Consider the following 26,227-nt stretch of genomic DNA (forward strand, 5'->3'; position numbering starts at 1 on the left):
TCCGGTGAGGGCAGTGCGCCCACCAGGAAAAACCCCCCAAAAAAAAAAAAAAAAAAAAAAAAGAAAAAACATGCCACGCACATGGACGTGTGTGCCCAAAATGTGGAAAAGGAGAAATAGAAGAGAAGGGATTGTGGTGTGACTCTCTCCCATGAGGGATGTCTTCTCACTTTCCCTCTCTCTCTTCTTTTTTCTCTCCAGCAAGTGCATACACCCTTTGGCAAATTATAAAAATTAAAAAATAAATATATAATAATTACAAAAAATAAGTCGCAAGCCACCAGGTCAGGGACTTGAACTATGGTTGGCCATGTGGGAGTCCAGCGCCTTTAACCACCATGCCACCTGCTGGTCCCAGCAGCCTATATTTAAAAAAAATAATTATTTATTCTATTTAACTTTAATTAATTAATTTGGGGGGGTGATGTTTTCACTATAGGGCGCGTGCGCTCACCAGACAGAGAGAGCCAGAGAGACGGAAAGCAATGAATCACCCCCCAGGGGGATGGCCACACTGCAATCCTTTCTCCTCCATTCTCCTCTCAGGATTTTGGGCACACATGCACACGTGCCAGGCATGAATTTAAGCCACCAGGTCCAGGACTCAAACCGCGGTCGACTACGTGGAAATCCAGCGACATAGCCATTATGCTAACTGCTGGTTCCAGATGTCCAGACTTCTTAAAGCCAAGAAAAAGAGAGAGAGAAAGCAGGCGGCCAGGTCTGAGACTGAATCATAGTCGGCTGTGTGGGAGTCCGACACGCTCAACCACCATAACACCTGCTAGCCCCTACAGCCTAGATTTTTAAAAATAAGTTTACTAATTCATTTCTTCCATGAGTGAGTCAGAGAGACAGCACCCCCAACAAGGTCCAGACATCATGGTCTACCCTCAGCTTCAGCCAACCCTGGATCAGAGGCACGTGTGTGCCTGGTGTACAAAGGGAGGTCTCCTGATGCTGACCCAAGACCTTCCCAGGTGGTGGGCCTCACAGAATGCTGTTTTACCACTGCACCATTGAATGGCCCCCTAGTGGCCTAGGTTTCCAAACACAACTATTTTCCCTCTCTTCCCTCCCAATATTTGCAAATTTGCTATAGGGTTTGTGTGTGTGTATGTGTGTGTGTGTGTGTGTGTGTGTGTGTGTGTGAGAGAGAGAGAGAGAGAGAGAAAATGAAAAATCACATCCCAGGAGGGACAACCATGCTACAATCCCTTTTCCATTCTCCTCTTTGGATCTTGAGCACACAGGCACATATACCTGGTGTGTTTCTCCTCTCAGGATCTTGGGCACGCATGCACACGCACACACACAGGCACATGCACCTAGTGTTTTAAGCTGCTGGGTCCAGGACTTGAACTATGGTTGACTACGTGGGAGTCCAGTGATGTAACCATTATGCCATCTGCTGGACCCACCTGGTGTGTTTTTCAAGCCATCAGGTCTGGGACTCAAACTGTATAGTTGGCCATGTGGGACCCAGCCTCCTTAATCACCATGTGACAGGTAGGCACTGCAACTTATGATTTCTTTGAATAATTATTTTATTTAAATTTATTTATTTATTTATATTAATTTGACCAGAGAGGGACAGAGTGAGCGAGAGAGGAGAATGTGACAAAGCAAGCCAGTAGGTCTGGGACTTGAACTGTGGTCGGCCATGTGGAAGTCCAGCACCCCTAACCACTATACCACCTGCAAGCTCCTGCAACTTATTTTTTAAACTTTGTTTTAATAGTTTTATTTTAGCTGCATCTTCACTATGGTCCTTTTTGGAAGTATGTAAATAAATGACAAACAAGAATACAAAAAATTCGCAAAATCATTCTTTTTTTCTAAAGAATTACTTAGTTTTATTTATCATAATCGTCATCATTAATATGTTTTTAATTTGACCAGAGAGAGTAAGAGAAAGAGGGAAAATGAGAGAACAAGCTGCCAGGTCCAGGACTCAAACCATGGTCAACCATGTGGGAGTCTAGCACCTTAACCACCATGCCATGCCACCTGCTGGCCCTATAAAATCATTCTTAAAGCACAATCTCCCTGAGGGCAAGGAATCACATCCTTCATTTGTTTTGCATAATAATGATTTATATCAGAAAACATTTCACTATAAAAATAACTTTTAGGGGGACCAGCAGGTGGCTTAAAGGTTATGTAACAGGATTCCCACATGGATGATTGCAGTTTTAGTCCCAGACCCAGTGGCTTAAAACTCACACCAGGCACATGTACACATGTGCCCAGAATCCCAAGCGGGGAATGGAGAAGGGAATGCAGTGGCCATCCTCCCTGGGGGGTAATTTCTCGCTGTCTCTCGCGAGTGCACACGCCCTATAGCAAAAATCTCTCTTACAAAAAAGGAAAGAACCTTTTGTTTTGGTTCCTATGCTAATCCAAAGGAGGTACTTAATACTTGGTTGTTAAAATAAGTTGAATGATAGGTGAGGTTGACAGAATGGTCCACAAAGAGCAAAGGGGCTCTTTGTTGGGACTGTATTGATAATGACCATTCAGTCAATGATCCCTTCTTTCATTTATCAAAGTTACATGCCGATTATGAGCAGGCATTCTGTTGAGCCCTGGAGAAACGAAGGTGACCAACCCAAACACAGTATCTGGCCTGAAGGAGCTCACAGTACCGTGTGGAAGACGGGCACGGAAAAAATCCTTTCAACGAACGTGGCAAGGTAAGTGCTAACTGAGCAGAGGACACGATACCACAGAGGTACCACCAACAGCATGCGTGGGGCTTGGGGGACAAGAGAAGCAGCCTGGGATCTCCTTAGTCAGAAGAGGAAGGGAGGAGGGTCCCAGGCAGACCAGAGATGCCGTGTGGTCTCTTCAGGTAACTCCAAGTTGTTCAGTTTCCTCAAAAGAAATGGGTTATGGACTCATAAAAGTAGGCTGGAGTGGAGGCAGGGATCAAACTCAGACCCTTGTAGCTTCTCCAAGGAACCTGGATTTTATCTTGAAGGTGAGGAGACTGTTGCAATCAGTGAAAGCTGCTGTCAGGCAGAAGGGGCTTCAGGACATCACAGACATGATAGAACCTGATGTGACTCTTTCCAATGTAGCTCCAGGTTACGAGTCCTGTTTGGATCATTACCGAATCCTATGGAGACAGGACTTGGCTCTGCAGGCAGGAGCCATCTACGGCTGAAGGGACTGATTTAGGGTCTGCGTGACACAGGCCAATGCTGGAAAGGAGATCAAGCTCTGGACCAGGGCTGGACTAAATGACCTTTAAAGTTTTTACCCAATCTGAGGTTCCAGGATTTGAAAGTAAGTCCGGTAGCTGAACTGGTACTGTGGGCTGGGATCTGTGGCTAGGGAGCTGCCTTGGGCAGCAAATGGGTTAACGCTCAAATAACTTTTATATATGAATTAATGTGTAGAGTTGGGAGCCAAAATCTGTTCCATTAATTTTTCCATCCATTCCAGGAGCAGTTAGGTACACACAGTAAAGTTTATTTTGGTGCATGGTATACTTCACTCCATTAAAAATAAATTAATCAGCAAATTCCTGCCTGGCTCAGCTCTGGTTTATGTAAATAGTGCCCAGCTGTAATGAGTTACAAGGTGTTATTATCTCACACACACAGAGGAGGCTTCACTCTAGAGCTCCGTTCGCAACAAAAGCATCTTAAATAAACTGAGAGAAGGCGGTTTGATTTGTAATGTTTTCATAGAAGTGGGATATACCTCACCCATATAGAGTTTCTTTATATGACTCATTTTATAGCAAGTTAAATGAAGGAAGTTGGATGGGGGGAGGGAGGAGCAATATGGTTCCACCCCCTTTCCTCAATTTAAGAAAATCCCTCAAGAGATGACCCACTCTGAAGGAGGAGGGGCTGGGCAATGCTCAGACCGGGGTGCTCTGCAGACCTGCTCCAGAGGTTGGGAAGGGGGCAGAAAGCTGGGCATGGGGTGGTACAATTAAGCCAGGAAGAATATTCTCCCCAACATCTCACCTAAGGGGAGGCCAAGAGAGGAAAGACGGCACGATCCTCACCTGGTTTATTGGGGCAACAAAGGGGCCTTTATTCTTGAGGCCTCTTTCCAAATGACTTAGGATGTGACAAGTCTCTTGCCCATCAGGGGCCTCTTGGGTCCCAGAGGATAGGCCTGGCAGGCTGTGCCTTGGCCAGAACCGTGACACATCTCCATGAACTGGAGGCCTGAGCAGCAGCAGAGAGCTCGTGACCTCTACGCTCTCCCTGCCTCTATCTGAGCTAGGTGGCGCTCCTTAGCTTATGGCATCCACCATCTCAGAGACGCTTTTAAAAACTCTGGAGTAAAGAAGAGCCATGGCAGAGATAAGTCTCTGTTTCTTTTAATGGCCAACTCAACCCCATGGCTCACAGCCAGGGGACAGAGCATGGTTACCCGTCTTCACTCAGCAGCATTACAAACTGCCCCGAGGCCTTAGTGGGCTCCTGGTGGGGGTGTCCCTTTTTCACCTACCCCATCCCTTCCTCGGCCTTTGGGAAAAGCACATGTGGTTGCTGGAGGAACTTGGGGAGTGTGTGCTGGGGAGCACTTACTCAGGGCTTCTCTTGAGGGAGAGAACACCCCAGAAGAGATAGGGGTTCTCTGGGCACTGTACCCCACCAGGTCAGACTCCTGGGTACACTAAGAGGAGACTCAACACAAATGGAGCCAGGCATTTGACAGTTGCTGTTCAAAGGACAGTTCAGGCCACTTTCTGCAGGGTCCTGGACCAAAGAGGCACTTCTCTCCTGGCAGTTCCTCAAAGCCAGCTGGCCAGCTATCTGGAGGGCACAGCCCATTAGAGACCCTCGTCGTTATAGGTGGGGGAACGGGGCTTCAGGATGCTCTGAGGATTCTTCTCCACTAGAGGGCGCCAGCTAACCTCCCCTGTCAGAAGGAGATCCTCGCCATTCATGGAGTCCAGGTACTGCATCTGCAGGAGAGAGGAAAGGGACAATGGCAGGATAGACATAAGCTGGCACGAGGAACCAACCTCTGAAAGTAGAGGAAGAGGAAGAAGCATGAGAGAGTTTCTGACTATCCCAGCTCCCAGGGGGCCTCTGCTCTCCCAGATTATTAAGGAAATTTGGAGAAATTTTGGGGGATGCTCCTTCCCTATCACACTTCTGAGTGAAGATACACCTCTCCTGACTTTAAGCACTGCTCCTTGGGTTTGTGCTGACTCCTTCTGTTCCCTAAAACTGCCAGCTGCTACACCATCCAGAGACAACGATCATGTCCCCTCTGTGCTTCCTCCTGTTTGGCGCAGAGATGGTGAGTTCCAGATGCCAACCATCCTGAGCAACCCCTGGCCCCTGGATGCTTTCAGGCCTGTCCAAGGAACCTAGGTAGAGGACCCTCCCTACAGAGAGGGGGCACCTGTGGTGGAGGAAGAGAGGAGCAGCTGCCGGGCAAGTGAAGCCACGCAGGTCTGCAATGGCAGCGATCCCAGGAGTCCAGGCTGAGTCTCGGAGAAAAAGGCAGACTCTGAGAGGGTTCCCTAAGCTGCCTGCTAGTAAGGAGGGCACAGAATGAGAAGGGCTTTCACATGGATAGGCCAAATCTAGGATAAGACCTGCAGCAGGGCAGGAGTCAACGCTGGGTGTGGGGCCAGGGGAGGAGGATTCACCTTAAGCCTTGGATCATCCCTGTCTTCCATGAATTCACCACTCTGGCTTCACTTTCAGGATGCTCACCCTGGCATTCAACCCCACACTCATATATGGTACCCAGGTCTAGATATGCACATGCCCTGCTTCTGTTGTCCCCAGTAAGGAGGAGTCCTCAGTTAAACTGCTATCTGCCCTAAAGCCCACTGCTCTATCCAGCGACTCCACTGCTGCCCCAAATGCTACTACTTTGCCTCTCTCTTGGATCAAAAACCTCAATATAACCTCTGCTTGGGTGTCAGGTCATCAACCCCACCACGCAGCACAGTAGTATAAACAAGAGTCTGCTGAAGGCCCAGTTTCCTGGTTGCCCCTGACCCACTAGGCCAGCGTGAGCCTTTCTTTTCCCTGGTCTTCCTCAGCACTGTCGGACTGGTATCACATCACAGGCTGCCGTGTTCCAGGGTCAGCAGGGTGCTGACAGCCTTCCTTGCCACCCCATGAACTGGCTCCTCAAGGGAAGGACTATTCATCTCTGCTTCCCCAGGAGAGTACCTGGCACAGCAGATACTGCAAAGCTTTGCTGACAGAACTGGATCCTCACCAAAGCTCCCTGCTCACCTAGGAGCCCCATCTCTGTGTTTCTGTGCCTTACCCTCATTGGGGCCATATGAGACCTCTTATAGGGACACTGGTTGTGGCAGCCCCTTCCTTTGGGCCTTGAGAGAGGTCCCAACTGTGTCTTGTCATGGATTCTGGCACAAGCCCACCATGGCAGATGGAAAAGTTGGGTGGATCTCTCAGAAAACATAGCGGTTACTTTGCCAATTGCTACTCCTGTCTGAGGGCGAGTCCAGTCAACAGTGAATCTCAGACTTCTCTATGGGTGGGGCTCTCTGGCCATGGTGCCTTCTCCCTGGCTCTGGAAGATGTGAAGAATGGTTAAGCAGAAGTCTTAGCTTCTGGGGTTCTCTACCCTGGATCTGAAGAGCCCTAGAATGTGACTTTTGCAGTAATCAACAAGCAATTCCTATCAGTCTGGGTACACCTCAAGGGCTGGAAACTGGCCTCCCCATTCCTGGCTGTTGGAGGACTGGAGGCCAGGGATACAGGTGAACAACAGAATAACTGTGGTGTGAGGGCCCTTCAGTGCCAGGGACCAGGCCCATGAAGCAAAGGTGTGACTCACGAGACAGCCCAAGCTGATGAGGTGTCTGGAGCAGCTGAGGCCTCTTGTGGTTATGTGAATCACCTGGCTTGGGGTCCCAGCCCAACTGTGTAGGACTGACTCACTGGGAGACCCTGGAAAAGCCTCTGTGTGCCTCTTCCTGGCTGGTCAGCTCACTCATCTATAAAGTATGAGTTTCCCATCAATACAGGATCTAGGGGCTGGGAGATCACAGAGTTCTCACAGGCTTAAGGAAAACAATATAGTTAAGTAGTCCTCATGACAGAGTTTTGTTCCAGAAGCTTTGGTGTCAGGGAGCCCTGGAGAGTCAGAAGAGTTAGAAACTGAAGTGGGGGGACCTGCTTGAATGTAGAGCAGCCAAGGGGCTTTGTGTGGGTGTCTGTGGAATGCTGCCCAGAGGTCAGTCTTGGTAGAAGTCAGGACCAGGGAATAAATCCTGGGGCTCCAGGACATATAGAAGGAGGCTACAGTAGGTGGCTGCCACGAGACTCCACATCCATATCTGCCAGGACTCGGGCCTAGCATCTAGCGCAGCACCTGGCACATAGCAGGCAGTGAGATGTGTAGAGAACGAGTAAGTAAAGTCTCCTGAAAGTGAGATACTACTTGGTGCCTTCTCCTCTTTTCTACTCCAATTGCTTGGGCCCTGGTTGAACATAGAGGTGCTCTTTCTGCACTGGTGGTCAGTGCCCAGAAACACCTAAGACTACCCATGGTAACTCAACCTCCCAGGATCCCCTGAGAGTCCAGCATCCACAGGCCTTGGGGAGGACCCACTTTCCAGGAGACTCTGAAGGGAAGGGGAAGGCCATTCACCTGCTTCCTCACATACTCCACCAGCAATTCCAGCTGTCGAGGGTCTTCACATTTCTGGTTGAAGAAGGTTCTCCAGAGGGCAGCAGCCAGCCCATGGTCATCTGAAAGGATCCCCTAGAGAAAAAGTAAAATAAGAGGTCTCTTGGATAATATCACAGAGCTGTGACACAGAAGCTGGGGATATTATGAACATGCTAGTAACCACAGAACTGGCTCAGAAGGATCTTACAAATACAGAGAGGGTATGTGGGAGCCACACAGCAGAGCTGTAAAGGTTCTTACAAGAACATCTGGTCCAACCCCTTCATTTCATACAGAGGAAGAACATGGGCCTCTGAGGGCCAAGTCACTGGCTAAGGTGAAGCAGATGTGGGACTCATGTCTGGCCAACCCTCCCAAGTGCAGCTCTCCCATGCCACTTGGCTCAAGAAATACTTGAGAGGTCAAGGCCCAATGGCAGCTGCAGTGCTTCTTTTGCTGTCTACCAGGCACGAGCTGGGAGTACAATGAGTGTGTATTCCCTGGAATGGACGTGGACAGGGACTGCACCTTCTTGTTTGGTTCAAGGGCACACATCTGCGAGGCAGTTGGCTATTTGGGGAAGGGAGCCAGGTACCTTGTCTTCACTGTGACCAACTCTAGCCTGGATATGGCTGGCCAGAGAAACAGGTCTGTCACAGGCCACAGAGGGCAATGCTCAAGAGTGTGCCTATGTGTGCACGTGCATGTGTGTGTGCACGTGTCCACTGCCTCTCTTGGTAAAGAAACCTCTGTTGTCCCAACAGAGGCTAACTAAAGCATCACTATGTGTGGAGAGCAACCAATCTGAGCAAACATGGTGACCTTTAGACACATGCATAAACGTGCTTCTGTGAACTTTATTTGCATGGCTATGAAGGCATTTGCATACGAAAAATGCTAACTGACTATTGTTGTCCATATCACAGAGCAGTATCAGGCTAAAGGAAGCCACATGTGTTTATCAGATTTCACCCCAAAAAGATCAAGGAAATTACATGGCACCAGTCATTTTCACATCTTCAGACAATTTACATCCAAAAACAATTGGCTTTGGATTCCCTTTCCTCTTCTCCTATTTTCTGCCCTATAAAAATAAAACTGAGGCTGGTTCGAGGTTGTGGTTTTTGCACCAGAGAAGCTGGGCCCACTGGATCCTTATGTTGCTTTACTTGTATGTCTTTGTGTATTTATTTTTATATTTGTTTCTAATCCACAGCCTACCCACTCAGGAAAATGCGTTCTGCCAAGTGGGTCCCAGCAACTATGGGCTAGGACCATTCTCTAGCTTGCACATCTAGGGATAGATGGTATGAAGGGCTTGCTTCTTGGGATGAGAGTGACTGAAAAGAGAGGCCCTGATACATTACTTTCTAGGTGCCAAGGCAGTGTATGGAACCAACATGCGGACTTGGAGCAAGGTCAGATGGAGTCCTAGTTTTGCCACTGCCAAGCTCAGGATGGTGGTAGTTCACTAAAACTGTCTCAGTCTTCTCATCTATTAAAAAGAGATGAAAACGGTTGCTCTACTTCCAACATCCTTCAATTATGAAAACAAGATACTGTGAAGATTAGAATGTGCTTTGCCAGGCAGCTGTGGAAGCAACAGTGGGATCCAGGAGCCAGACCACCTAGTTCAAATGCCAGCTCTGTCACTTGGTGGCCATGTAGCTTTTCAAAGCCATTAGCCCGTCCTGATCCTCGGTTTCTCATGAGTTAACAAGCACAACAACAACTATCCCACAGAGTTGTGAGAATTAAGAGATAATGGCCATGAAAGACTTTCATTAGTGGTAAACATTACACAAAGACCCGGGATCACTTATTCAATGTTATATTGTGGTCTAGCCTCTTGAGCACTGTGGTATATGAGGTCTGGCTCCAGGCCTGGTGCCAGGAAGGGCTATGTCCAGTATAGGGTGCTGGCAGTTTGGTGGGAAAACATTCTACCTGTCTCAAATGTCTTCTGCTAAACACCCCTACAGTTCTACACATTAAGACAGTCCTGGCACAACGACTGAGACCAGCTTCTTCTGGCAGATGGGGACAGGGCCAAAGACAAGCTCAGGCACATCCCCTTTCTCTAAGCTTTGAGTTAACACAACAGCCTGTCTGTGTCTGAAAGGCCCTGGGCACAGGCTGAAGTGCTGCTGGCAACAACCTACATGTGCTACACAGAAAGGAATGGGAATGGGAGAGGAGGTCACAGAACCAGAAGGAGTAGAGTCTTGGACAGGAAAAGCCTGGGGGCCATGGCTTGCTGCAAACAGGCAGTCTTAGCAATGGGTGAGATGACTGGAGAGGGGCAAATCCATAATCAGGAATTCCTGAGCAGTCAGAAAGAAAAGGATGACTCAGGACTCATTAACTGTGATAACAACCTGACTGTTCCAGATTGTTAGGGTTCATTCACATACCTGGCTTCTAATGATTATGTATGCCAAGTTCAACAGACACCACTATCCTGATTTGAAAGGGAAGTGAACTGAGGCTTAGTAGTTGTCTAGCTAACTGGTAGCAGAACTAGGACCAGCATGCACTGCTGAGATAAGCAATGGTGCCTGGATAGCTCTATTCAGAATGCAATACCTGGCACAGAATGAATACAATAAAAATGGCTAAGTCGGAGAACCCAACTCCAGCCTTCTTCTCACCATTCTACTAGTAAGTAAGTGAAAGCAAATGGGAGACTGGTCTAAGGGGGCAAATTTCAAATCATGGAAGCACGTGAAGAAGAAAAACAAAGGTACCTAGGGGGCCAAATATTAAGTTGCATAGCAATTTCTCCACAATTTTATAGAATGCCTATTTGTTTCTCTCATGGTATGAATAATATAAACTTTAGGAAATCAAGATACCTAGGTCTAGAGTAACTGAAAGGAAGGAACTGCCCTGGCTCTAGAGGGCTCTGGTCATGGTTAAGGTTTTAAAGTGGCAGATTCTGGTGAAGATTGATTTGAAACCACTATGTGCTTAGCCTGACACTAAGAACACAGGATCATCGCATTATGGTCTCAACTGTCAGGGAGCTTACAATCTAGGTGAAGGGCCAAAGCTAGTGCCCAAGAAACACTAGCACAGAATAAAATCCTGGAGAATGAACAAATGCTAAACTACACGGTGAGACTCTGGGCTGTACTCTATACATGGCTACTGTTTCCTCATTCTGTAGTCTTAGCGCCTGTGACAGCTCCTCAGGAGACCTTGCTGGTCTACACTATGTCATTCTCCTGTTATTCTATAGCTCTGCCCTCTATTGTTAACTAGATATTTTTTCTACGGTTTACTTGTTGCTTGCAAATTAAAAGGTAGGCTCCTGGGGCCAACAGGTAGTGTGGTAGTTAAGACCCTGGCTTCCCACATGACCGACCATGGCTCCAGACTTGGACCTGGCAGCTTGAAAATAACACTGGGCGTGTGTGTGTGCATGCCAAGAATCCCGAGAGGGGAATGAAGAAGGAACAGCAGTGTGGCCATCCTCCTATGGGAGGTGATTTATCACTTTCCCTTTTCTCTGACTCTCTCAGGAGTGCACATGCCCTATGGCAATTAAAAAAAAAAAAAGGTAGACTCCTGGCCTAGCCTCAATAGTGTAGGTGGAGGAAGCCACTGAAAGATACTGAAGCTATGGGAGGTGCAGTTTCAACCATTGAACATTTCAGATCCCAGTTTCATCCATTAAACATTCTGGTTGCACCTTTATGTGCCCATGATCCTGGCTGACGAGGAGGCTGGGGGAAGAAAGTGGTGTGTTAAGACCCTGTCAAGGGTACCTAAATAAAATAAGTACAATTTTTTTTAAAGCTCCTATGGGAAAAAGCTATACCATATAAGTTTGACTTACTAATATATCCCCAATGCATCATATGTAGTGAAGAGTCAATAAATATCTACACAATGGGTAAGATGTATGACAGGTGTTGAAATGGACAGGGGTTGAAATTCAGAATAAAAACACGAGAGATTTACTGAAATCAGAAAAACTTTTGTGGAAAAGTAGGACTTAAGAACGGTGAAGATTTGAGCCAGCTAGTGTTGTGGTGGTTGGGGCAGCTAGATCCCACATGGCCGACAGTAGAGTTTGAGTCCTGGATCCAGTGGCTTAAAAGACCTATCATAGGGACCAGCAGTTGGTGTAATGGCTATGTTGCTGGACTCCCATGTAGTCGACCGCAGTTCAAATCCAGATCCTGGTGGCTTAAACTCATACCAGGCATGTGTGCATGTGTGCCCAAGATCCCGAGAGGAGAATGGAGGAGAAGGGATTGCGGTGTGGCTATCCCCCCTGGGGGTGACTTCTTGCTTTCTGTCTGTTTCTCTCTGTCTTTCTGGAGAGCGCACACACCCTACAGCAAAAACCTCTCCAAAAAAGGAAAAGAAAAGAAATGTCTTGAAAGACCTGGCAGGTGCATATGTGTGCCAAAAATCCCAAAAGGAGAGTGGAGGAGAAGGAATTGCAGCATGGCTACCACCCCTGAAACTCTGCAATGCTTTTTCACTTCCTCCCAACAACTCCCCTTCTCTCTCTGGAGAATGTGCTCATCCTATAGAAAAATTAAAGAAAAATAAAGATGCTGAGGATTTGGAGAACTGCAGGACATTCTAAGCAAGAGAGAATATTAATTTACCATTTACAGAGGAAATATCTACAAGGTGCCAGGCCCTGACCAAGCAATAAGGTACAAAGCAGACCAAAACTCAGGTATTGACCTCAACACCTCATTTTCCAGTAAGAGTCTCAATCAAGCATGGCATGTCTGAGAGGCAGTGAGAGAAGGACATGGGAGATAAAGGTGGACAGGCAGTAGAAACAGTTCTCAGAAGGCCTGGAAGTTTGAGGAGCAATTTGGCCCTCACATAGAAAAAGAATAAAGTTTTGGAATCAGCAGATGGTATAATGGTTAGGTCGCTGGACTCACATGTAGTCGATTGTGGCTTGAGTCCTGAACCCGGTGGCTTAAAACTCACACTAGATACATGTGCATGTGTGCCCAAAATTCCAAGAGGAGAATGGAGAAGGGACTGTGGTGTGATCATGCCCCCTGGAGAGTGATTTCTTACTTACTGTCTGTCTCTCCAGTGAGCACACGTGCCCTATAACAAAAATCTTTCTCTAAAAAAATAAAGAAAAAGAAGAAAGTTTCAGAACTGTCCAGGGAGGGGACATAGTCAAAGTAAGATTCTAGATGGCTGTTGTAGAACAGCAATGTCTGATGGAACTTTCTGTGATGATGGAAATGTTCTGTATCTACATTGCCCACATACAGTAGACACTGTCCACATATGGCTACCGAGCACCTGAAATGTGACTAGTGCAACTGAGGAACATTTAATTAATTTAAATCCAAATAGCCACATGTGGCTAGTACTGGACAGCTTTAGAAGCTGTGTTTCCAGCAAAATGGCTGCACCTAGATCACTTGCAGTCTGCTGGCAATGCAGAATCTTGGGCTTCACACAAATTGCTGAGTCAGAATCTGAAACTTACCTAGGCTTCCAAGTGATTCTCATGCGTGTTAAAATTTAAGAAAAACTGTTCTGGAATTGCACAGTAAAATTAGCTGGGGAACATGCAACCATTAATACCACCCACACCAATTAAAGCAAAACCTTTGAGGGATAGGGCCCAGATAGTGTGGGTTCAGTTCCAGGTGACCACAATCAAACAAATATTGCAATAAAGCAAGTCACATGGACTTATTTTTGTTTCCCAGTGCATATAAAAGTTATGTGTACTCTATACTGTAGTCTGTTAAGTGTGAAATCACATTATGTCTAAAGAACAAGGTACACACCTTAATTTAAAGTCTTTTACTGCTTAAAATTGCTAACCATGGGATCAGCAGATGGCATAATAGTTACATTGCTGGACTCCCACATGGCCAATGGGGATTCAAGTCCTAGACTCGGTAGCTTGAAACTCATGCTGGGCACATATGTATACATGACCAAATTCCCGAGAGGTGAATGGAGGAGAAGGGTCTGCAGCATGGCCATCCCCCTAGGGGGTGATTTCTCACTTTCTGTCTCTCTGGCAAGTGCACCTATAGCAAAAATCTCTCTTAAAAAAAAAAAAATGTGGGGCCAGCAGGTTGCATGGTGGTTGGGGATGCTGGGCCGTGTGATATTTTTGGTTCGAGTCCCAGACCTGGCAGCTTGCTTTCTCACTTTCTCTATGTCCCTCACTGGTCAGATTAAAAATAAATAAATAAATAATCACTAACCATTAGCTAATGGTCATCTGACTCTTCTATGAGCTGTAATCTTTTTGCAGCTGGAGGATCTTGCTTTGATGTTAATGGCTGCTGAATGATAAGGGTGATGGTTGTGGAAGGTGGGGGTGGCTATGACAACTTCTTTCTTTTTCTTTTTCTTTAGGGCACGTGTGCTCACCAGAAAGACAGAGAGATAGAAAGCAAGAAATAACCCCCTGGGGGGATGGCCATGCCATAATCCCTTCTCCTCCATTCTCCTCTTGGGATCTTGGGCACGCATGTATACGCGCCTGGCGTGAGTTTAAGTCACTAGGGTCCAGGACTCGAACCGCGGTCAACTACATGGGAGTTCAGCGACATGGCCATTACGCTAACTGCTGGTCTCTCTACTTTATCAACTAAGTTTATATAATATTCCTTTCTAAAAAATTTTGCTGGAGGGTGCATGCACTTGCCAGGGAGACATAGAGAGAGAAAGAGGGAGAAAGCACCCCTCAAAGAGGTGTGGACACACTGCAATCCCTTCTCCTCCATTTCTACATCCTGTTGGAAATTCTAGGTGCACACACATAGAGGGGATTACAACGTGGCCATCCCCCCTGGGGGGTGATTTCTCGCTTTCTGTCTCTCTGTCTCTCTCTGTCTGTCTGGCGAGCGCACGTGCCCTATAGCAAAAAATAATAATAATAAAACTCAAAAGTCCAAATGACTCTTTAATCCATGGAATGCAGAATGTATGTTGTGTTAGCAGGCATGAAAGTAACAGTAATCTCCTTGTATATCTCCATCAGTGCTCTTGGGTGATCAGGTATAATGTCAATAAACAGTAATAAATTGAGAAGAAAGAGTCTTCTTCTTTCTTTCCTTAGCAGTAGTTCTCAACAATGGGATTACAAATTCAGTACACCACGCTATAAACAGATGTGCTGTCATCCATGCTTTCTTGTTCTGTTTTTGGAGCACAAACAGGGGAGATTTAGCATAATTCTCAAGGGGCCTAGGATTTTTAGAAAGGTAAATAACCACTGACTTCAACGTAAGGTCACCAGCTTTAGCCCCTAACAAGAGTCAGCCTGCGGGAATAGCAGTTTGAGTAATGGCTATGTCGCTGGACTCCCGTATAGTTGACCGTGGTTTGAGTCCTGGACCCGGTGGCTTAAACTCACGCCGGGCACGTGTGCATGTGTGCATTCCCAAGATCCCAAGAGGATAATGGAGGAAAAGGGACTGCGGCATGACCATCCCCCCCGGGGGGTGATTTCTTGCTTTCCATCTCTCTGTCTCTCTCTGTCTTCTAGTGAGCGCAGGCGCCCTATAGCACAAACCTCTCCAAAAAAAAAAAAAAAAAAAAAAAGGCACATGGTTTATTTTTTATCCAAATGATGAATCCCAGTGGTGTGCACACAAGTGTTTATCACACCATTCTTTTTTTTTTTGCCTCTCTCTTTTTCTTTTTTATTGCTATAGGGTGTGTGCACATGCCAGAGAGAAACCAAAACAGAGAGAAAGAGAAAGTAAGAAATAACCTTCTGGGAGATGCCCACACCACGATCCCTTCTCCTTCAGTATCCTCTGGCGATTTTGGACAGCATGTACACATGCCTGGCATGATTTTCTGGCAACTAGGTACTGGACTGGAATTGCACAGCTGACCGTGTAGGATCCAGTGCCCTACCTCCACACCACCTGCTAGGCCATATCACACCATTCTTTTCATTTTTCCATATGCTTAAGATTTCCATTATAAAAACTAGTCGAAAAAAGACAAGACAGACGCTATGACATGGATGAACCTTGAGGATATTATGCTAAGTGAAACAAGCCACTCAAAACAACAAATGTTTGATCTCACTTATATGAGATGTCTAGAGTTGTCAAATTCATAGAACCAAAAAGTAGAAAGTTGGTTGCCAAGGACCAGCATAACGAGAATAAGGGGAATTAGTATCTACTGGGCATGGAGTTTAAGAAGAAGGAAAAGTTTTGGATATAGATGGTGATGAGGGCTGAACAACAATGGGGGTGTACTTAATGGCACTAAACTGTACACTTAAAAATGGCTAAAATGGTAAAGTATAGGCTATTATAGATATGTGTGTGTGTGTGTGTGTGTGTATATATATATATATATATATATATATATAAGGCAAACGGCAGAATAATGCATACAATGTAACTCAAATTTACATAAGGAAGAAAAACATGTAGGTGCTGTCTATGCACAGAAAAAGTTTGGAAGGACATCTAATAAACAATAATGAAATTTTCCTCTGGGGCAGGGAATTGGACAGCAGAGGAAATAGACCGTCTACTTTCTTCTTCTTTTTGAAGAGAAGTTTTTGCTATAGAGCGTGTGCACTTGCCGGAAAGACAAGAGAGGGACAGAGAGATAGAAAGTGAGAAATCATTCGTCAGGGCAGATGGCCATGTCACAATCCCTTCTCCTCCATTCTCCTCTCAGGATCTTGGACACACACGCATACATGCCCGGCATGAGTTTAAGCCACTGGGTCCGGGACTCGAACCATGTTCTACTATGTGGAAGTTCAATAACATAATCATTACACCATCTGCTGATCCCTATTTTCTTTTTCTTTTAATTGCCAGAGGACTGTGTGTAGTCATGTGGACAGAGAGAAAGCAGCTACCAATGAGACATGGTCACAGCAATCCTCTTTTCTACATTTCTCCCTATTGTTAGAATTCTGGGGATATGTACACATGTGCCCAGTATGTTTTTCAAGCCATAGGAACTAAAACTCAAAAGGCAGTCAGCCATGGGAACCAGCAGTTAGTGTAATGGCTATGTCGCTGGACTCCCACATAGTTGACTGCGGTTCGCCTCCCGGACCCGGTGGCTTAAAACTCACGCTGGGCGCGTGTGCGTGCATGCCCAAGATCTCGAGAGGAGAATGGAGGAGAAGGGATTGCGGTGTGACCATCCCCTCTGGGGGGTGATTTCTTGCTTTCTGTCTCTCTGTCTCTCCCTGTCTGTCTGGCGAGCACATGTGCCCTCTCCAAAAAAAAAAAAAAAAGGCAGTCAGCCATGTGGGATCTAGTTCCCCATGCACAGGGCTTGTATTGTGCTACAGGGCTGCCCCAGGGCCTTCTATTTTCTATTTTAACCACTTATGTACAGTTTTAATACCTTTTTTTTTTTTAAGAGAGATTTTTGCCATATGGCATATGTGCTAGCCAGATAGAAAGAGACGGAAACAGAAAGCGAGAAATCACCCTCCAGGGGAGTGGCCATGCCACAGTCTCTTCTCATTCTCTTCTCTGATCTTGGGCACACATATGCCCGGCATGAGTTTGAAGCCACCAGATCTGGGATTTGAACCACAGTCAACTACGTGGGAGTCCAGTGATGTAACCATTACGCCATATGCTGGTCCCAGTTTTAATATGTTTTAAAATGAGTACACATTGCTTTTATAACAAACACAAGAAAGGGCAGAACAATTTAGCAAACAGTGCTATTTACACATGAATGTCTTCCTCTTCCTGGATGCACCTGGGGCTGGGATAGTGAGTGTCTGATATGTCTCTGTCCCCGCATCTAGCACCCAATAGGTACCCAGTACATGCTGACTAGCTGAATAATCTGACCATGCGATATAGTGCTCCCTGTCCCAACACTAGGCAAACTGCTAACCACATTCACTTAATGGCCCAGCCAATAAAGATGTAAAAGATGTTCATTTTTAAGGATTATTTTTATTTAATTTGTTTCATTAATATTTGTTAATTTGCTATAGGGCACCAGAGACAGAAAGAGAGAGAGAGGGAAAGTGAGAAAGTAAGCGGCCACATCTAGGACTTGAACTGCAGCTGGCCATGTGGGAGTCCAGCACCTTAAGCACCATACCACCTGCTGGCCCCAAAGATGTAAATATTAACCATAATTGCCAGCAGTGACAATGGTCTCCAATGGTCTTCCTCCAGAGGCTCTTATCAAAAACCTTTGCTAGGGGAGGACACTGGCCTGATCAAGGCTTGGCAAACGATCTTACCTCATCATATCCCAAGATTGCTGCATAAAAGTTATTTGTCATGAACATCATGTTCTTCTTCAGAATATAGGAGTTGACCTATGGAAACAAATGACAAGAACAAAAGTATGAAAGAAAGGAAAAAAACAAAGTGTGATATTTGGCTCTTTGCTGTCCACAGACTGTTAATTAAACAGAGATCCCCTAGCAAGTCAAACCGGCAGTCCATTTCCAATTCTGTGATCTCTCAGGATTCTCCTGTTTGCCAACTTCTTTGGGGGGGGGGGGTGTTTTATCCTGCTCCTCAGAATCCTGGTGCCTGCACACATGCCCTGTGTGTTTACAGGCTGACTTGGGGATCCAGACCTGTGGTCAACTATGTGGCTTCCAACACTGCAGTCCAGTATGCTACAGAATGTACCCCCAGGCTAGGCCTAATTTTACCTTTTCATCCCAAATTATAGGAAGTGGTCAGTTTAATGAATTGAGCCCCAACTACATATTTGGTTTTGTGCTAGATCCTATAAACACAAAGTATAAGGGACAGTTTCTTAATTGAAGGAGCACATTGTCTATTATGGGAAAACAGACATACCAAAATAATTATACTGCAATGTGTTACCTTCAATACTGTTCTAAGCATGCTGAGCAATAAATGAATTTCAGTGCAAATAACCTCTGCTTGGGGAAGCTGGGAAAGAATTCTCGGAGGACTTTGGAGAAGGAGTTTGACAGGAGAGAGTGAGGGGGAAGAGAGCGGGCATTCTAGACGAAGGGAAGAAGGTGTGTAAAGGAAGCAGAGGCTGAAAAGAAAACGTTCAGGGAGTGTCAGGGAGGGTAATGGACAGGAACACTGGAAAGGCTGGCTTGGTTAGAGAATGTTTTAAGGGTGCTTAAAATACTGGGGTCATGGTTAAAGGACAAAAAGAAGGAAACTGTTAGACATGGGAAGAGGAGGAAGAGAGGAAGAGGGAGATGCTAGGGAGAAAGGAGGGCTCTGAGGCTGTGGAGAGGACAGAATAAGATGGGCAATCTGAAGTGGTAAGACTGCTAAAATAAAGCAATTTCAATGAGACCTTTGAAACCCTGGTAGAACTTTCCATAGGGAATGGCTAAGAGGGCCTTTAGAACCTATAATGAAGGTGACTACATGTCTTCAATAGGGTAAAACTTTGACCTTCAGATCGCAATATGCTTGAGGGCAAGGTCCTTGTTTTATTCCTCTCCAGAATCCCAGCAAAAAAAAAAAAAAAAGTGTAATACGTAACACAGAGTAGGGACTGATTATTTAAGCAGGTGTTTTTGTTTGTTTTTAAAGTTTATTTATTTACCTGATCCAACTCTAGGTCTCAGCCAGGAACATAGGCATGTTACAGGGAGACCTCAAGACCCAAACCCTAGACCTCTCAATATGGTCTCATGGAGCAGTACCATGACTGGTCTTGAACATTTTTGTAGGATAGATTTATTCTTTTGTTTATTTCTTTGTTTAGGTATTTTGTCATAGGGCACGTATGCTCACTGGAAAGGAGAGAGACAGAGAGATACAGAGAGAGGGTAAATGAGAAATCACCCCATAGAGAGAACAGTCATGATGCAATCTTTTCTCCTCCAATTTCCTCTCAGGATATTGGGCATGCACTCATATGTGCTTGGCATGCTTTTCAAGCCACCAGGTCTGGGACTTGAACCATTGTTGGCCATGTGGAAGTCCAGCACCTTAGCCACCATGCTACCTGCTGGGCCCTGTTAAGAGTTATTTGTAATGGGCCAGCCCATGGCCTGGTGGTTAAGGTAGCTGGATCCCACGTGGCTTGACTGTGTTGTTTGAGTCTTGGACTAGCAGCTTGAGAAACACACTGGGTATGTAGCTATCGTGTGTGTGCAAAATCTTGAAAGGAGAAAGAAATGAAGGAGAAGAGATATGTGACTATTCCCATGAGGAATGCTTTTTTGCCCCTCTATCCTCATTCCCATCTCTCCCCCAAGCAATTGCATGTACCCTCTGGTTAAAAAAAAAAAGAGAGAGAGAGAGAGAGAGAAAGATTTATTCTTAACAGCCCTGACCATAATCATGCCTATCATCATCTCCATTTACTAAGCACCTGTCATGAGTTGGGTACTTTACACTTTATGCACATATAAAAGAGGTAATTTGCCTGAGAGACTTACCCTTGGTCACATAGCAAATTAGTGATAAAGCTCTAAATCCAAAGACCCATGCTCCTTATGTTCCACCAGGTTCCAGCCTCCAGGAGGCAAATTTTATTTTATTTTGAGAGCGATTTTTGCTATAGAGTGCATGCACTCACCAGAGAGACACAGAGACAGAAAATAAGAAATCACCCTCCATGGAGGATGGTCATGCCACAGTCCTTTCTCCTCCATTCTCCCCTTGGGATCTTGGGTTCACACGCACACACACCCAGTGTGAGTTTTAAGTTGCTGGGTCCAGGACTTGAACTACGGTCGACTATGTGGGAGTCCAATGACATAACCATTATACCATCTGCTGGTCCCTAATTTTACTTTTTATCACAAAATAAAGGCTGAGTGGGACCAGCAGGTGGCATGGTGGCTGAGGTGCTGGACACTCCCACATGGCTAACCATGGTTTGGGTCCCAGACCTGACAGCTTGCTTTCTCACTGTCCCTCTCTCTCTGTCTTTCTCTGGTCAAATTAAAGTAAATGAATGAACAAATAAAATTAAATTACTTTTAAAAAAAAGGCTGAGTGATTTTATCCTGTAGTTCATAACTGATCTCTGAAGAAAAAGGGGCCAGCAGGTGGCGTGGCGGTTAAAGGTGCTGGACATTCCCACATGGCCAACCACGGTTCGAGTCCCGGACCTGGTGGCTTGCTTTCGCACTCCCCCCCACCCCCCGGTCAAATTAAAAAATAAATGAGTGGATAAATAAATAAATATTAAAAAAAAAAGAAAGGCAGAAAGGGGGAGAAGATGTGGATTTAGAGTCAAAAAACCTGGATTCAAGTTATAGTTGTGCTATGTACATGGTATATAATCTTGAGCCAGTCTAATAACCTCTGAGTCCATTTACTTATCTTTTTTATATTATATATATTTTTTCTTATTATTTTAATTAATTAATTAATTTTAATTTGACCAGAGAGGGACTGAGTGAGAGAGAGTGAAAGAGACAGAAAGTGAGAAAGTAAGCCACCAGGTTCAGGACTTGAATCATGGTCAGCCATGTGGGAGTCTAGCACCCTTAACCACCATGCCACCTGCCAGCCCCGTTTCCTTATCTTTAAAAAATATATATTTATTTATCTGATTATTTGTTGTGATTTTCAAGCCACTAGGTCTGAGACTTGTACCAGAGTCATCCATGTGGGAATCCAGCACCCCAACCACATGCCACCTGCTGGCCCCATTTCCTTATCTTTAAATGCCCTACCTATAGGGCTGTTTTGAAAAACATATGAATTAACTTACATTCATTCATTAATCTAACAACTATTGCTGAGAGCCTCAGAAAACTGTATAGTGTTCTGTAAATGCAAGAAATCATGAGTAATATCTTCTGGTTTGTTTATGTAACACCAAAATCCATTTTAATAATTTATAATCATGGTTAATTTTTTTAAATGGGAAGAGAATTGTAAAGCTCAAGGGTCAAAAATGTTGAGACTGGATGTAAATGGGTGTGTAAACCATGACCTTCTACCCACCTTCAGGCCAGGCCACGTCAGCCATCCATCCTTCGTGTTCTCAGAGCTCTCTGTGCACATTTCTCCCCTTGCGTACACCATGTGGTTTGGAACTGCTTACATTTCCATCTCTCCTCCTAGTCTGGGAGCTACTCAAGGGCCAAAGGAGCCACGTCTGATTAATCTCAGCACTCTCAACACGCCATCCAGAGGCTGGCCCAGAGCAGGGACAAGACAGGTCTGCTGAAGACTAAATCCTAAGGGCCTGGGTACCACACATATTCTATCTAATGACACTAGTTGTTTTCTTGTTTGTTTGTTTTTTCTCTTTTTCTTTGTCTGCTATTGAATACCTTCCATGTTTCAGAAATTTCAGAAACATACACTGCCAAAGTTCTATTGCATCATCCTCCAGTATAAACTAGGATGAAAGGGAGAGTCAAAAACATTCGGGAGAGTCAAAAACATGCCTGCTGGGGGCCAGGTAGTGGCGCAGCGGTAATGCAGCTGGACCGCCATGGGAAAGGTCCTAGAGTCATGTCCTGGGATCTCCCTGAGCACACTGGGTGCATGGGTACTGTGATTCAGGCCAACTGAGACTAGAAGTGGATCATGGTCTGAAGACCCTATTGGGGCTGTCTCTCTCACTCTCTTTTTCTCTCATGGAAGAAATAAACTTTAAAAAGAAAAGAAAAAAATTAGAATTCAGCATTACTTAAAAGGAAGAAAGGAAGAAAGGAAGGAAGGAAGGAAGGAACATTCCTTGTCATGTGAGGAGGAGACGTACAACCTGACCTTTAGAGTTCTCCCTGTTTTCATGATAGCAGTCCTCCTAACAGAGCAAGAAGAACCAGCGCCACAGAAGGACTATGTCAAAGGTACAAAACACTGAGGCCCGAGCACTTGTCAGAGGAAACTGCTCAGCAGAGCTTGTTCATGTTACATCACAGCATCAAGTTTTGGGCCTCAGAGATCATCGAAGCTCAATTTCCTTAAGGAAATGGTAAACTGAGACCCCCCCAAAAGGGGAAAAGACTTGTCCAAGATCACACATCAAGTTAGTATCAGAGCCAGGATTAGAACCTGATTTCTGAGCAAGTGCTTTTCGTACTTCACTATTTGCAAGTTAGTTCCAGAGATCACTAACATATTAATCTGCAAACCTCAGACTGTGCTTTCTAGCAAGGCCCAAGTACATAAAAATATATTTTATCCTCTTGGGATGCGCCTGCATTCTGGCTGGCTATTGCCCGTGAAGAAGGGAGAGTGGAGATAGAGTTCCCTGTTAGCAAGGCTGCTCTACCTCCTGGTCCTATGTTCTAACTCCTGTAACCTGTGAGCTGCTGCTCCTCCTCACCTCTAGCTGAGATGGCAAGCTGCCACAACTAGGAATGGCTTTTAGATATCATCACCCTGGCTGGATTAGATCATGAAAAGGGCCCTTCCTGGAAGAGGGTGAAAGCTCAGTCAGTGCAGACACATGATCTGCAGGCAACAGGTGAGGGTAAGTGACAGCAGCTTCCTGAACTACTGGACTCACTCTGCTGGCCCTTCCAGCCAGGCTAGCAGCTGAGGAGAGTTGGATATTCCCTCTGGTGAACCTCTGTTGGATTCTATCCCATCACTTAAGCTCTGCTTTGGTGGTGTGCAGGTTCCCCCTCACCCCACATAGATCATTCTGTGGAGCACTAGCCCATGAATACATAGATGGACCCAGCAAGAGAGAACAGCATTGGACCGTTCTATTATTAAACTCTTATCCTTTCCATAATGTTTTGCTTTTTATAAAAACCCATACATACAGCACCACCACAAGGAAAAGGTTCCTTTTATATCAGTTACTCATATTTTCCCATTTATTTAAGCTATTAAAATTCATGCAGATATTTTATAAGCCATCAGGATTCGGTGACTGGTATTACTGAATGTTTAATAATAAGCTAAACAGAAGAAATCAGAGGGTTAAATGATGACTGCAATTCCTGTAATGACTTAATTAAATTTTTATTGAGTACATAAACTATGATGTCATTTCTAGCCAACCATGTGTCTCTGTCCCAGCATGTCACAGGGTGGGAGCACTCAATAGGAGACTAGGCTAAATGAGCAGCAGGTCTCAGCTGAAATGGGGAGGGGAGCAAGGCTCATGTAACACACTCAATAAATTATCCGTTCATTTTTAAACAAAGTCCATGAGTTATAATATATTTGCCATGCACTTTTTATGACATAATAAAAATGTTACCTTAAGGATTACTTAACACATACTACAAATGTTATAGCAGAGGCAGGCACAAGGGGCAAAGAAAACAAACACGAGCCGGCCAGGGACGGGTCCTGGAGTTTATGTCCTGAGGGAACTGCACAGTATATTAAAAAGGGAATGCAAAAAAAAAAAAAAAAAAAAATGGCTCCTTGCAAAAGAAAAGCTGTCACACATTCACATGCACATGCATGGTACATTCAATGGTATAAAACAGCAAAGTCATAATTACAGTAATAAGTACATGAGTGTACTACAATTAATAACAAAACTTGTTTACCCTGTGACCTTCAAACATGATAAAATAGGAAGTGAGAAAGCCAGACTCAACCATCCTGACTCCATTTTCTCTACAGCCACTACAATAAAAATCTGGCCTGCTGGTGTTAGATCTGTTTTTCGGGGCCAGTAGATGACATAGCAGTTACATTGCTGAAAAAAAAAAAAGAGAGATGCAAGAGTTCATAGTTACTAATCAGCAGATTAATGAATGAGACAACCAACAGGGAACACACGTAAAGCAATAATGAATCTTGCAAGGCACATGTTTAATTAACATAGTATTCTCGAGGAGGAATATTAGCTTTAAAGAGATGCCAGTTCATTTGAGGCCAATTCGCTGCCCTTCTTTCCCCTTTTCACTGTTGCTGCTCTTAAAGATGTTTATGTGGCTGCTTAACAGAGAAACCAGACCATGTGGACACAGGGACTCATGGGAGATCATGTTTTAACTCCTCTATGACCTCTACAAGGTCCTTTGTGATCTGTACCCAGTCATCTTTCTGCCTTACCTCCGCTGGCCTCCCCACTTTTATCTCACCCTTCAGTAAAGAAACTGTAGAGTTTCCACAGATATGTCCTGCTCTCTTATATCTTAGCCATCTTGCTGCGGGGAATGTTCTCTCTCCTTTATTCACTGAGAAATGAATGCTATAACTCCTTATCCTCTAAGACTTGGGTCACAACACACTGTATAAAGCCTCCCCTCTCCCCAGTCTACAGGTGCCTAAACGTGATTCAAGTCCAGAAACAGATCTCATAATGCACTGCTTACCAAGTGCCAAGAATCGTACTAAGAGCTTTATATATATTAACTCACTTAATCCTTCCCAGTGACTCTGTGAGACAGGTACTGCTATTATCCCTACTTCAGAGAAGAGGAAACTAATATTTGGGAAAGTTAAAGTTATATACCTAGGAGAGTGGATTCAAGATTAGAGAATAGCTCCATCCAACTCCAATACTTAAGTATATTGAAACAACTATACTACAATAATGTGGCTGCTCCTTCATGTGCCCCCAATTCAGGTTACCCATAGAAGCAAAGCTAAAAAAACTTCTGTAGTTGGGACCAGCAGTTGGCATAATGGCTATGTCACTGGACTCCCACGTAGTCTACCTCAGTTCAAGTCCTGGACCCAGTGGCTTAAACTCATGCCAGACGTGTGTGTGTGTGCATGCCCAAGATCCTGAGGGGAGAATGGTTGAGAAGGGATTGCAGTGTGGCCATCCCCCCCGGGGTGTGATTTCTCGCTTTCTGTCTTTCTCTTTCTGGCAAGTGCACGCGCCCTATAGTAAAAACTTCTCAAAAACCAACAACAACAAAAACATTACTGTCATCTTGGGTAAACAATTCAGAGACTCTTAATTTCAGTGGTAGCTTGTGAGATGCCACCAGATGGATCATCAGTGACCAGTAAATATATCAGACGTCCCAACTGTAGTCTGGGAAAAGTGTGGGTGTGTGTGATTATGGCAGGGGAGGGGAGAATAGAGGTTGGTATGGAAAACACAAGAACTGAAGAACAGGAAGGTATGAGTAAGTTTTAAGGTTACTGGCCTGACACAAAGTTGCTAACAGTAGCAGATATGACAATTTTTTTGGAACGAATGGAGGACAAAGGGTGGCTAGAGTTGCTGACTTGAAGAATAAAGAGTATATCAAATCATTACAAGGCAATCCGAGAAGTTATTTCTTAGTTCCCTTTACAGTAGACAGTAATGCCACCAGCAATGCTTTGCAGTACCAACACCAAGAGCTATACTTATTCTGTGTTACTGGGCTAATGTGTACTGAATACCTAGACCTAGCCTGCTTAATGTTAGAAATTAGTTCACTGTGGAATATTATGTGAGACACACAGAAACAGGGTGAATGACAGTAGATTGGACAAGAGAGAAGAGAGAGATAGAGAGACCAAATACAAAAGTATACGTGTAACTCACTGACTTGTATTATGACTATCAGATCTACTGAGGGTCTTTCGGTAAGGATGACAAAACTGTATATGTGTGGGGAACCAGCAGTTAGCGTAATGGCTATGTCGCTGGACTCCCACGTAGTCGACCGCGGTTCGTGTCCCGGACCCGGTGGCTTAAAACTCACGCCGGGCGCGTGTGCGTGCGTGCCCAAGATCCCGAGAGGAGAATGGAGGAGAAGGGATTGCGG

At 45.1% G+C, this 26,227-nt stretch overlaps 1 protein-coding gene across 1 annotated transcript in view; it reads right to left on the reverse strand.

The window, feature by feature from the left end:
- Positions 1-2,613: 2,613 nt before the first annotated feature.
- UQCC1 (ubiquinol-cytochrome c reductase complex assembly factor 1) overlaps positions 2,614-26,227 on the reverse strand; it is a 145,477-nt gene continuing 121,863 nt past the window's right edge. The window contains exons 8-10 of the mRNA XM_006144049.3: positions 17,864-17,941; positions 7,618-7,731; positions 2,614-4,936 (exon numbers count right to left, since the gene is read on the reverse strand). Coding sequence (XP_006144111.1) covers positions 4,802-4,936; positions 7,618-7,731; positions 17,864-17,941 — 327 coding nt within the window. The 3' untranslated portion in view covers positions 2,614-4,801. The remainder of the gene's footprint in view (positions 4,937-7,617; positions 7,732-17,863; positions 17,942-26,227) is intronic.

Source organism: Tupaia chinensis, unplaced genomic scaffold (genome assembly GCF_000334495.1).
Source record: "Tupaia chinensis unplaced genomic scaffold, TupChi_1.0 Scaffold000115_1, whole genome shotgun sequence".
Taxonomy (NCBI): Eukaryota; Metazoa; Chordata; class Mammalia; order Scandentia; family Tupaiidae; genus Tupaia; species Tupaia belangeri.